This window comes from Lagenorhynchus albirostris, chromosome 13 (assembly GCF_949774975.1).
Source record: "Lagenorhynchus albirostris chromosome 13, mLagAlb1.1, whole genome shotgun sequence".
In the NCBI taxonomy this organism is placed as follows: Eukaryota; Metazoa; Chordata; class Mammalia; order Artiodactyla; family Delphinidae; genus Lagenorhynchus; species Lagenorhynchus albirostris.
Genome location: NC_083107.1, coordinates 7,559,740 through 7,573,308, shown reverse-complemented (window position 1 = coordinate 7,573,308; position 13,569 = coordinate 7,559,740). Strand labels below are relative to the sequence as shown.

At 36.6% G+C, this 13,569-nt stretch overlaps 1 protein-coding gene across 3 annotated transcripts in view; it reads right to left on the bottom strand.

Annotated features, from left to right (window-relative positions):
- TSGA10 (testis specific 10) overlaps positions 1 to 13,569 on the bottom strand; it is a 105,326-nt gene that overhangs the window by 78,910 nt on the left and 12,847 nt on the right. For 2 of the 3 annotated variants that reach the window (XM_060168585.1, XM_060168586.1), the window contains exon 3: positions 4,438 to 4,653. In XM_060168585.1, coding sequence (XP_060024568.1) covers positions 4,438 to 4,653 — 216 coding nt within the window. Of the gene's footprint in view, positions 1 to 4,437; positions 4,654 to 13,569 lie in introns of those variants that run through there. The other variant, XM_060168587.1, reaches the window with a different exon arrangement.

Below are 13,569 nucleotides of genomic sequence, written 5' to 3'. Positions count from 1 at the left end.
CCAATGCAAACAAAAGTAAATAAATAAATAAACTTATATTTTAAAAAAAAGAATATATCAAACAACCTAGGGAGAGGTTCACATGTCAAGGAACTAAGCTTCCTGTCAAAAGCCAAGAGCCATCTGAATAAGTCATCTTAACAGCAAATCCTCCAGTACCAATCAAGCCATGACTGCAGCCTGGCCATCACCTCGATTACAATTTCCTGAGAAACCATGAACTAGAACTACTTAGTTAAGCTGCACTTAAAACTGTGAGATATAAATGTTTGTTGTTTGAAGTCATTAAGATTTAGGGGTAACTTGTTACATAGTGATAGATAATACAATAGCAAATCCTCAAAACATTTTCATGGAATGAATGATGGTAGAAGTTACTCAGTGGACTTTAAAAATATGACTAAAAGTAAACTCTTCTGAGTAAATAAATTTAATACTATCTCAATTCTAGACAAACAGCAGTTTTAGCCTCAGACTCTACCTCCACATATCTAAAGAATAATCTCAAATAGTTCAGGGACCCAAACATTCTCAGCTCTCAAATTAGAAATTCTCTTGTTTCAAGTCTCATCCCACAAATCAGACAAGGAATCTCTCCCCAGTGACTGCATGCCTAAACTGTACACCCAATGACTTCATGATGATAACAACACGCATTGGTATTCACATTCCCAGCACCTTTCACGCATCTTTCTAATCCCCATTCTACCTGGAACATCCCCTTACTGAGGTTGGTGTTTTCATTTCAGGGCATTTTACCAACACAAAGGACCTATTTCCATTTTGTCCTCTCTTTATTAACTTTCCAATGTTTTCCCTGCATCAGCAATGTTATCTCTACCCTAAGACTACAGTCCACCTCTTCTACAAATAGCTTTCCAATTCTCGAATACACCAAACATTCCAAATCATATATATATGGATATCTATTTCCTAGAAACACTCTTTTCTGAGCTAGGCAGAATTTCCATCTATGAATTTAATATTTTCAGTTTTAGGTAAATCCTAGCTCTTTTATTTTAGATGTTCTGCATTCCTGAAATTCTTCCTTTTGATAGCAGAGGATTCACCCTCAAAGAGTACTCACTCTTTCTAGAACACAGACCCTAACAACCCTTTAAAATTGATGACTTCTAAACCAGGCATTCTCTTTATGGGAATTTGGCCAACTAGGCTTCCCACAGTCTGGGAAGGAGTGCTGTTAATTTTAAATTTGAAGAAGAAAACAAGAAAGACATAATAAAACATCAATCCAGTGTTTTTTGACAATTTTTATAATTAAGACTGAACTCAATTTACCATTAAACTGTGAATGAATGATAACTATTATTAAAAAAGAAACAATACAAACAAAAAAGTTTGTTGAGAATGTTTAAAATAGTTAAGTTACTTTTAAATACCCTTCAAATACTTTGGTAACAACTATTACAAGATAAATAATTTGCAAGTTAAAAACAAATCATTCTTATCTACTCTCTCAAATAGTTCTCCTAAGGACCTCCTCCAGGCAACACAATCTTCCTCTGGGAAGATTGTGTCCTTATATTAAAGTAATAAACTTCATGTATTTAAATATTCCATTATTCAGACTTTTCATTAATACAGACTTCCTTTACACGCTCTAAATAAGTGAGGCTACTGTACATAAACAAATACCATCCTAGTGTTCATTAACTAGGCTCTTAGGTTTCAAATTATTGTAACAAATAATGTCTTCAATAACACTTAGGTTTATAGCCTGATCATTTAAGTGCTTTATCATATGCTACCAAGAGTACCATATAATATGTTTTATTAAATTATTATAATAAATATTTTTATTTTATTATATTATATTATATAATAATATATGCTTTATTATATTATATATGCTACCAAGAGTATATTAAAAGGATGTGTATGAAATAACATGTAATAACAATTAGCTTTGGGAAACTACCATCTTACAGAAACAATTTACTAATTTGGTGATTAATAAAATCAAGATGAATAAGCACATGTTATCACTTAAAATTTCAACAGGTTGTTTTCTGGCTTTCACATATACCATGTGTCTTGCCTGTAAGCCATTAGACAACAATGAGAAATCAAAGTCTTCATTTTATAGTAGTGTTTAAATTCCTAGTTTCTAAAGGTCATGGTAGGGTACTAAAATTTAATCAAGAAATAAAATGTTTATCAAAATATCATAAAGCTATAGTTATTAAAATAATACGGTAGTGGCATAGAAGATGGCAAATGAATCAATGAAACCAAATCGTCCAGAAACATATCCATGCACGTACAAGAATTCAGTAGCTGTTAAAATGGCGCTTTAAATCAGTGACTGAAGAAAGGAGTATTCAACCATACCTCATACTAGAACAAAAAGAAATTCCAGAAGGATTAAAACTTTAAATATACATGTTAAGAATTCTTTAAAGAAAACTGTAGAAAATATTCTTGTAGTTCTTGAGGTGAGAAGGCCTTCCTAAACAAGGTTCAAAACTAGGTGGAGAGGGCTTCCCTGGTGGCGCAGTGGTTGAGAGTCTGCCTGCCGATGCAGGGGACACGGGTTCGTGCCCCGGTCCGGGAAGATCCCACATGCCGCAGAGCGCCTGGGCCCGCGAGCCGTGGCCGCTGAGCCTGCGCATCCGGAGCCTGTGGTCCGCAACGGGAGAGGCCACAACAGTGAGAGGCCCACGTATCCCCCCCCCAAAAAAAAACCTTAGGTGGACATAGAGGGTTTTTAGGGCAGTGAAATTACTCTGATACTATAATGGTAGGTACATGTCATTTTACATTTGTTCAAATCCATAGCATGTACAACACCAGGAGTGAACCCTAATGTAAACTATGGACTCTGGGTGATCATGATATGTCAATTCTTTTTCTTAATAAATTTATTTATCTATTTATTTATTTATTTTTGGCTGCATTGGGTCTTCGTTGCTGTGCACGGGCTTTCTCTAGTTGTGGCGAGCGGGGGCTACTCTTTGTTGTGGTGAGCGGGCTTCTCATTGCAGTGGCTTCTCTTGTTGTGGAGCATGGGCTCTAGGCACACAGGCTTCAGTAGTTGTGGCACATGGGCTCAGTAGTTGTGGCTTGCAGGCTCTAGAGTGCAGGCTCAGTAGTTGTGATGCATGGGTTTAGTTGCTCCGCAGCATGTGGGATCTTCCCAGACCAGGGCTCGAACCTCTGTCCCCTGCATTGGCAGGCGGATTCTTAACCACTGTGCCACCAAGGAAGTCCCAATATGTCAATTCTTTATCATAAAATGTAACAAATGTGCCACTTTGGTGGGGGATGGTGGATAATGGGGGAGACTAGGCATGTGTGGGGGCAGGGAGTATATGGGAAATCTCTGTTACCTTCTGCTTCACGTTGTTATGAACCTAAAACTGCTCTAAAATAATAAAGTCTATTCAAATATATATTTTAAAATTTTTATTTATTTTATTTATTTTTGCTGTATTGGGTCTTTGTTGCTGCGTGTGTGGGCTTTCTCTAGTTGTGGTGAGCAGGGGCTATTCTTCATTGCGGTGTGCAGGCTTCTCAGTGCAGTGGCTTCTCTTGTGGAGCATGGGCTCTAGGCCCAAGGGCTTCAGTAGTTGAGGCACACGGGCTCAGTAGTTGTGGCTCGTGGGCTCTAGAGCGCAGGCTCAGTAGTTGTGACACACGGGCTTAGTTGCTCTGCAGCATATGGGATCTTTCCGGGCCAGGGATCAAACCTGTGTCCCCTGCACTGGCAGGTGGATTTTTAACCACTGCGCCACCAGGGAGGTCTCATTCAAATGTTTTAAAAAGGGGTGGGACCTCAAAAAATAAAAGATCAAAACTCAGAATTCAGTAAAGATTGACAAATTTGACTACAGAGAAATTTAAAAGCTTTGGTTAAAAAAAACCCACCTTTTTTTAAAGTGTGAAATAAATTGTGTATGTGTGAAAACAGAAAAGAAGAATGGAAATATATATATATATATATACTTGTTGGTAGATACCTCTGCAGAGGACAAAAGGATTAGGGAGAAAGAGAAATGTTCTATATACAGAACATTCCCATTGCTTTGAGTTTTTACTATGACTACATATTACTTAGGAAAATTTTTGAGTAAAAATTTTTAAAAGGAATAAAATGTGGAACACAAAACAATTTAATCCTTAGAATAGACATTTAATTACAATGTCAAATCTAAAAAACTTTCAAATGATGTAAATGAGAATGCCACTTTTTCCACTGCATTAATAACTATATGATGTTTAAAGTAGAATTAAAATCCTGATCAGTAGTTGGATGTTACCTAGACTTGTGGTGATCATTTCACAATACATACAAATATTGAATCATTATGTTGTACACCTGAATATAATTGTACACTAGTTGTACACTAATATAATGTTATATGTCAATTATACCTCAATTAAAAAAAAAAACCTGATCAGTGGTCAATCTAATACCTTTGCTTCTTCAAGTTCCTTGTTGGCAGTATCCACCACAGACTTTTTCTCTTTTTCTAGTTGCTCTGCTAGTTGGTCAATTTTAATCAGTTCTTGACAAAGATGCTCATTGTGGCTGGTTAAATCCTCTATTTGACTGCTTACCACCTCCTTACCATCCAAGAGTTTCCTAACACATTCTTCCAAGCCATGATTTGTCTGTTTGAGATCTTCAATCTGTTACAAGTAGAAAGAAAATCATCAAATTAAACTATTTCCTTAGCTTCCCTCTGAGGAGAACAACTAGGTGACTAGATTCAGGAAGGGAGGTTTGCTTCCCTGGCAAGGAGACTTAACTATATATCTTTTTTTACTTTCTGAATTTTGTACCATGTGACTGTGTTACCTATCTGAAAAAAATATACTAAGTGAAAATTTAAAGGTTTATAGCTATAATTCTCAAAACAATTTACAGCTTAATAACAAAAAAAAACACTTAGTGTTGATATTTAACAAAACTATTAGAAAAATTGCCAAATATTTATATCTGCAGAAAAGAAACCAGTCTTGAAATTATTTAAATAATTAATATCATCAATTAGGCATTCTTTAGAATTAAGTTTCTAACTACTGTCATCAAAATATGTTAACTCTTTAGAAAAGTCCTTTTGAACATATCAGTAACTTACTTGACTAAGCTAAATACCAAATCAATCAAGTATCTGCTGACTTATGTGGAGGACCACAGCTTTCTTTCCTAGCCCACTATCAAACCATCAATGGATGAAGAAAAGGGCCTTTTCTATCACGAAGGTATCCAAATGCCTTTAAAGGAAAAAAGATATGTTATACCGATTGAATAATGATAATATGTCAAGAACTATGTTAAATTCAACAGATACAAAGATAGGTTAGCTATCTGCCTCAGAGAATGTATTGTTTACTTGTGGAAATACATATACAGTATGTTAAGTGCCGTAAGAGAAATATCTGAGATAAAGGGGTGGCACAAAGCCCTTTTCCACAGGATTTGTCTCTCACTGTATATTTAACAAATATTTATTGAGCACCTACTATATTCAAGGCACTGTGTGTGCAAGATGTGAAAAGACAGAAGAAAAAAACAGTCTTGGTCTTTAAAGAGCATCTAAAATTGCTAAATCTCTTATGTAACATTATTCTTAGTTCTAACATTATTTTTGCTGTAACCTTGCCCTTTTCAAGTAACTAGAGAGAGCTCTTTCCAAACCATCAAAATCAACAAAGTTTTCTTTAAAAATATAAACTTTATTATTTGTCACTATATAAAGAAATATCCTAAAGGTCATGAATTATATATAACTAACTATACCACAATGACATTTATTATACTCAAGAAGCACAATAAACGCCATTATTTTAATCCAATTCTCACTTTGGTATTTTGTAAGGCACACTAACTTGTGAGATTTACAGGAAAAGAGTTTAAATTGTCAAAACCAGGAGACAAAAAAAAAACTTGAAGAATTTTTTAAAAAGCAAAAACGCAAACTGTAAATGCACTTATTTCTGTAGTTGAGCCTTTTATCACAACCAGGCTGAATTTCAGCAATACCTCTTACTCTCTTCTTTTTTGGCATTCTCCCAACTACAGCTAAAAATTCTTTGAAAATGCAAATTTGAAGTAATTCCTGTAGCCTTATGGTGCTTCATTACACTGAGAATAAGATGAACAAATACCATTTGTGGTCCCAGGCCTACTGCCCTGTCCAAGCCCTCTCCACCATCTCCAATATACACCTAAGCTCTAGACATGCTGTAAGAAACTTGCTAAACTCATTTTAAAACCTGTTAGGAAATTTATTGAAAATGTTATATACTATATCACAGAACCCTCTCTATAAGAATCCTCAGGGGGCTTCCCTGGTGGCGCAGTGGTTGAGAGTCCGCCTGCTGATGCAGGGGACACGGGTTTGTGCCCGGGTCCAGGAGGATCCCACATGCCGCGGAGCGGCTAGGCCCGTGAGCCATGGCTGCTGAGCCTGCGCGTCCGGAGCCTGTGCTCTGCAGCAGGAGAGGCCACAACAGTGAGAGGCCCGCGTACCACAAAAAAAAAAAAAAGAATCCTCAGGGAAAACTTCGCTCAGGTCTCAATTTCAGAAAAACATGTGCTTCTTTTGTATACCTGGTTTGTTTTTATTCTTTGTACCGTGAATTACTTTACAATTTCCTTGTTGCTTTTGCCTGTAGTAATTTTAAAGAAATCTGCAGCTCACCTCTAGCAACTAGTACAGAAACCATGCAATGATTTCCTGTTTGCTCTTCTTATCCATGCTTTCACTGTTTCTTTACTTTCCCGCACTCTTATTACCTCTTTTCATTACTAGCATTTTTTTTAACTATAGGGATAAACAAACTTCAATTTATCTATCTTTTTGTCTTTGTTCATGGCTTCAACAGTGCCACGTCTCTGAGCAACAAGAACATGCTAAAAATGTTTCCTGACCTCCCACCAGGAAAGGTTACACATGCTTTTCCTCTCTGGGCTCCCATACAGCTTCTTATATATTTTTATCTTAGTATTTTATAAGATGTGTTATAATCATTTGTTTCCCTGTCCGTTCCACTAAGTTCTAAGCGACTTTAAAGGGATCATGTCTCTAATTTCTGTATCAACATACCTCTCCTTTCTGTATCATTTATTATATATCTAGCACATGATGCTCAATTATTAAATGAATAAAACAAATACATTATAAATAAATAAATGAACACTTCCCTCACCTTGACATCAAGCCCCACTTTTACTTAATTCCAAGACACAAGTACTTTAGAAGAGGAGGTTACAAAGGATGTGGGCTTTGGACTGAGGCAGACAGGTTTAAATCCTGCTGCAGTTCCTCACCAGTCACTTAACCTCGGACAATTTACCATATTTTCTTGATCCTAAGAGATGCATCTGACTTCAGAAAAAAATAAATGGAAGCTTCTTGAGTTTCATCTGTTAAATGGAGAGAATACCTACAATTTTCAGGGTGTAGTTAGAGAGATATAAAAGTTCAAGTAAAATTTTTGGCAGACAATAGGTACTCAAAAAGTAGCTTTTATTAAAAAAAAAAAACTTGCCAAAAAAAAAAACTTTTTATTTTGAAATAACTAAAGGTTCACAGGAAGTTGCAAACGTAGTACAGAGGTTCATGTGCCTTTAACCTGGTTTCCCCAAACAGTTACATCTTAAATTACAGTAAAATATCAACCCAGAGATTTGACATTGGTACAACGTGTGCCTATTGTTCTATACCATTTTATCACGTGTAAATTGCTGTAACTACCACCTCAGTAAGACACAGAACTATTCCATCACCACAAAGATCACCCTCCCGTTACTCCTGTATAGTCACAGCCTTCCCTCCCCACCCTTAACTCTTAGCAACCACTGATCTCTATAATAATTTTGCCATTTTGAGAATGTTACATAAATAGAATCATGTGCTAGAGATCACAGTATGCTATCTGTTGACGGTGGCTTTTTCACTCAGCACAGTGCCCCTGACATCTAAGTTGTTATGTGGATCAACAGTTCATTCCTTCTTATTGCTGAATAATATTTCATGGTATGGATTACCACGGTTTGTTTAATAATTCACCAATTAAGGGAAATTTTAGATGTTTCCAGTTTGGGACTATAACAAATAAAGCTGCTATGAACAACTGTATAACTATATACAGGTTTTTGAGTGGACACAGTTTTCATTTCTCTGGAATAAATTCCCAAGAGTGCAATTGCTGGGCTGTATGGTAAATGTATGTTTAGTTTTTTAAGAACTAAACTATTTTCCAGAGTAGCTGTACCATTCCCCATTCCCACCAGGAATGTATCAGTGATCCAGTTTCTCCTCATCCTTGCCAGCATTTGGTATCATGACTATTTTTTATTTTAACTGTTCTTAACAGTGTGCATTGTTATCTCATCATGGTCTTAATTTGTATTTCCCTGATGTTTAGAAAAGATGAACATCTTTTTATTTGTCAACAATACATCCTCCTGTGACATATGTCTTTATATTCTTTGTTCATTTTCTAACTGGATTGTTTGCTTTTTACTGTTGAGTTGTGAGAGTTCTCCACATGTTCTAGATACGATTCCTTTGACAGAAACATTGTAGCTTGTCTTTTCATCCTATTAACAGGGTCTTTCACAAAGCAAAAGACTTAAATCTTGACGAAATTCAAATTATCAATTTTCTCTTTTATGAATCACACTTTTGCTGTCATGTCTAAGAACTCTTCAGCAAGCCCAAGGTCCTGAAGATTTGTTCCTATGTTACCTTTTCAAACTTTCATAGTTTTATGTTTTACATTTAAATCTATGATCTATTCTGAGTTAATTTTTGTATAAGGTGTGAGGTTTAGGTCTAGGCTCATTTTTGTTCCTAAAAGATATCAAATTGCTCCAGCACATTTTGTTGAAAAGACTACCTTTCTTCATCAGATTGCATTTGCACCTCTGTCAAAAATCATTTGGCTGTATTCGTGTAAGGCTATTTCTGGATTCTCTATTCTGTATCACTGATCTATGTCTGTCCCTCTAGCAATACCATACAGTCATGATTACTGTAGCTGTATATTAAGTTTTTAAATCAAGGAGAATGACTCTTTCCACTTTCGTCTTTTTCAAAATTGTTCTTTGCTGGGATTTTGATGGGAATCGTATTAAACTTGGATATAGATTTGGAGAGAATTGATATCTTACTATGTTGAGGCTACCAATCCCTGAATATTTGTTTAGATCTTCTTAGATTTCTCTTATTAGCATTTTGTAGTTTTCAGAATGTGAGTTCATACTTATTTTGTTAGATTTACATCTAAGGATTCCATTTTCTATTTGAGTGATTGTAAATGGCATGTAATTTTTAATTTAGATTTCCACAGGTTAATTGATAATATACAAAAATACAGGGCTTCCCTGGTGGTGCAGTGGTTAAGAATCCGCCTGCCAGTGCCGGGGACACGGGTTCGAGCCCTGATCCGGGAAGATCCCACATGCCACGGAGCAACTAAGCCTGTGTGCCACAACTACTGAGCCTGTGCTCCAGAGCCCGCAAGCCACAACTCCTGAAGCCCAGGCACCTAGAGCCCGTGCTCTGCAACAAGAGAAGCCACTGCAATGAGAAGCCCGTGCACCACAACGAAGAATAGCCCCCGCTCACCACAACTAGAGAAAGCCTGCGCACAGCAACAAAGATCCAACGCAGCCAAAAAATAAATAAATAAATACATTTAAAACAAAAATACAGTATGTTTGTGTTGTATTCTGACCTTTTGAACTCATTTATTAGTTCTAGTTTTTACACTGTAGATGGTATGAGATTTTCCAGGAAGAAGATCATGTCATCTATAAACAGGGATAGTTTTATTTCTTCATTTGGGTCTGAATGCCTTTCAACCTAGCTATATCATTATATTTGAAGTGAATTTCTTATAGACAGCATAATGCTAGGTCATGGTTTTTTAATCCACTCTGCCAATTTCTAGCTTCTAATTGGTGTATTTAGATTACATATATTTAATGTACTTACTTTTATGTTAAGATTCAAGTGTGACTTTTCTGTTGTTTTCTGTTGTGTTTTTTTTTTTAATTTTTCTTTCTGTTTTGTTTTACCCACTTTCCTCTGGGTTACTTGAACATTTTTTAGAATTCCAGTTTGAGGTATCCATGGCAATTCTGAGTATAACTCTTTTTACAGATTTTTAGTGGTTGCTCTAGGTGTTTCATTATATGTTCATAAGTTATCACAGCCTACATTTTACCAGTTCAAGTGAAGTGCAGAGACCTTACCTCCCTTTACGTCCCTCTACCCTCCTTTATTAATAAAATGATTCTTAAATATTTCCTCTACATGCACTGAGAACTACATTCGACAAACATAATTTAGAAAAGTAGAAAAGGAAATTCGATCACATTTACCCATATTTTTGCTCTATATGTTGTTCCTCCTTCCTTCCTGTTCTTCCAAGACTACTCCTTTTATCACTTCCTTCCTTGTTAGAGAAATTCCTTTAGATATTCTTTTAGGGTAGCTTTGCTGGCAACAAATTCTCAGTTTTCTTCATCTGAGAATATCTTAATTTTCCCTTCATTTCTTACTTTTCCCTTCATACTTTTCTAAATACAGAATATGCACTGGGTTGACAGTTCTTTTCTTCCAACACTTGAAAAATGTTGTGCCACTTCCTTCTGATCTCATTTCCAGACCTGCTGCCATTTGAATTGGTGCTCCCCTATAAATAATGAATTGTTTCTTTCAGGATTTTTTTTGTCTTTAGTTTTCAGTTTGAATATGAAGTGTCTCAGTGTAGATTTCTTTGGGAGACTCCTGGTAGCTTTTCACTCACCTTCTTTCATTTGTTTATGTCTTTTGCCAAATTTGGGGACTATGTAGCCATTATTTCTTTGAATATTTTTTCAGCCCCACCTTCTCTTACCTCTCTTTCTGGGACTCCAACAATCCAAATGTAGATCTTTTGTTATATTCCCACCTGTCCCTGAGCCTCTGTTCACATTTTTTCAATCTATTTTCTCTCTATTGTTCAGATCAGGTAATTTCTTTATTTCTATCTTCATGTTCACTGATTCATTCTTTTCTCCTCCTCTTCATGTTTTTGTTTGAGAACACTGAGTTTTTAATTTCAGTTACTGTATTTTTTTAAACTTTTTTATTGTGGTAAAATAGAACATCATAAAATTTACCACTCTAACCATTTTTAAATGTAAAATTCAATGGCATTAAGTACATTCACAACATTGTGCAACCATCCCATATCCATTTCCAGAACTTTTTCATCATCACAAACTGAAACTCTGTACCCATTAAATAATTATCTATGAATTTTCCTACCTCATATAAGTGGAATCATACAATATTTGTCCTTCTGTGCCTGGCTTATTTCAATTAGCACACTGTTTTCAGGGCTCTTCCATCTTGTAGTCTCCTTTCAGAATTAAGGTTGAACAATGTTCCATTGTTTGTATGTACCCCATTTTGTTTATCCATTCATCTATTGATGGAATCTGAGTTGTTTCCACCTCTTGGCTATCATAAATAATGCTGTTATGAACATTGGTGTACAAGTATCTGTTTGAGTCCCTGCTTTTAATCTTTGGGGGATATTCCTAGGAGTGGAATAGTTGGATCACATGGTAATTCTATACTTAACTTTTTGAGGAATTGCCAAAATTTTGTACTATGCTTAAACCATTTTACATTAGCAATGCACAAGAGCTCCAGATTCTCCACATCCTCACCAACACTTGTTATTTTCTGCTTTTTGATAATAGTGGTCCTGATTGGTGTGAAGTGATATCTCATTGTGGTTTTGATTTGCATTTCCTTAATGACTGGTGATGTTGAGCATCTTTTCATGTTTATTGGCCATCTGTATATCTTTTCTGGAGAAACATCTATTCAAGTTTTTTGCCATTTTTGAATTGCGTTGTTTTGGGGTTTTTTGTTGTTGAGTTATAGGATTTCTTTATATATTCTGGATATTAATCCCTTATCAGATACATAATTTGGAAGTCTTTTCTCCCATGTATTTTTTTAATAGAACTTACTTTTTTTTAGAGCAGTTTTAGGTTTACAGAAAAATTGACCAGTAAGTACAGAGAGTTCCCACATACCCCTTCTCCCCCCTCCAACTCACCCCAGTTTCCCCTTATTTACATCTTGTTTTAGTGTGGTACATTGGTCACAATTGATGAGCCAACATTATACATTATTATTAACTAAAATCCAGAGTTTAATTAGGGTTCACTCTTAGGGTTGTTGATTCTGTGGGTTTTTACAAATGTACAGTGACATGTATCCATCATTACTGTATACAGGATAGTTTCACTGCCCTAAAAATCCCCTGTGCTCCCTTCACCCCTTCCTCCCTCCAAATCCCTGGCAACCAGTGATCTTCTAATGTCTCTATGTTTTGTCTTTCCCAGAAGGTCGTATAGTTGGAATCACAGAGCATGTAACCTTTTCAGATTGGCTTTTTTCACCTCACAATATCCTTCCAAGGTTCCTTCATGTCTTTTTATGGCTTGATAGCTCATGTCTTTTAATCAGTGAATGATATTCTGCTATATACCACAGTTTGTTTATTCTATTCATCTACTGAAGAACAGCTTGTTTGCTACCAAAATTCCACTTGCCTCTACTTTATATCTTTTATTTCGAACAGCCTGTTTGCTACCAAAATTCCACTTGGCTGTACTTTATCTGTTTGTTTCAAGCATGCTCAAAATTACTTGTTGAAGCATTTATATGATGGCTAATTTAAAATCCTTGTCAGATAATTGTCATATTTGATTCATCTCTGTGTTGGCATCTCTTGATTGTCTTTTCTCATAGAGGTTGAAATCTTCCTGATTTTTGGGATGAGGAGTGTTTTTTCCTTTTTTTTAATTGAGACCTCATAGTCTAAGACACCGACTCATCTTTCAGTAGGCTTCCTGTGACACCGCTCCAGCAAGAAAAGGGGGACACTGCCTTGTTACTGTTGGATGGGAGTAAATGCCCAATTTCTCCACTAGGCCTCCTTTGACACCTGGGAAGGGTGGGGCTCCTCGTGACGGCTAGGCAGGGATGGGACTTCGGGCTCCCCACCAGGCCTCTGCTGATATCACCAGAGCTGGAAGAATGGAGGCTCCTTATTACCGCTCCCATGTATCCTCCACTGCCACTGTGGGTGGGTGGACTTGTTACTGTTGGAGGGTGGTAAAGGTTCTGACTCCACATTAGGTCTCTTCTGATATCATCCCAGCAAAGAGGAAATGGGGCACCTCTTACTACCAGGTGGCAGTGGACTTCTTGGCTCCCCATGTGGTCTCTGCTGACAATATGGGGTTGGGGATTTCCTTACTTCCTGAATGACACAAAAGTCTTGGTTCCCCACTCAGCCTTCTTTGATACCACCCTGGTGGGATGGGGGCCTTGTGGGGCAGGGTAGGGGGATGAGGGAAGGATGGGGTTCTTTGTTATAGCATGAGAAGGGTGGGTGTCTGGGCTCTTAGGCTTTGCTGGCAGGAATGGAGCTAGTTTTTTTCCCTGGTGTCTGCTTAAAATGGGCAGTTCTTGTCTAAGAGTAATCTGCCTTGCTAGATTGCCCAATTCCTAGTCCTTC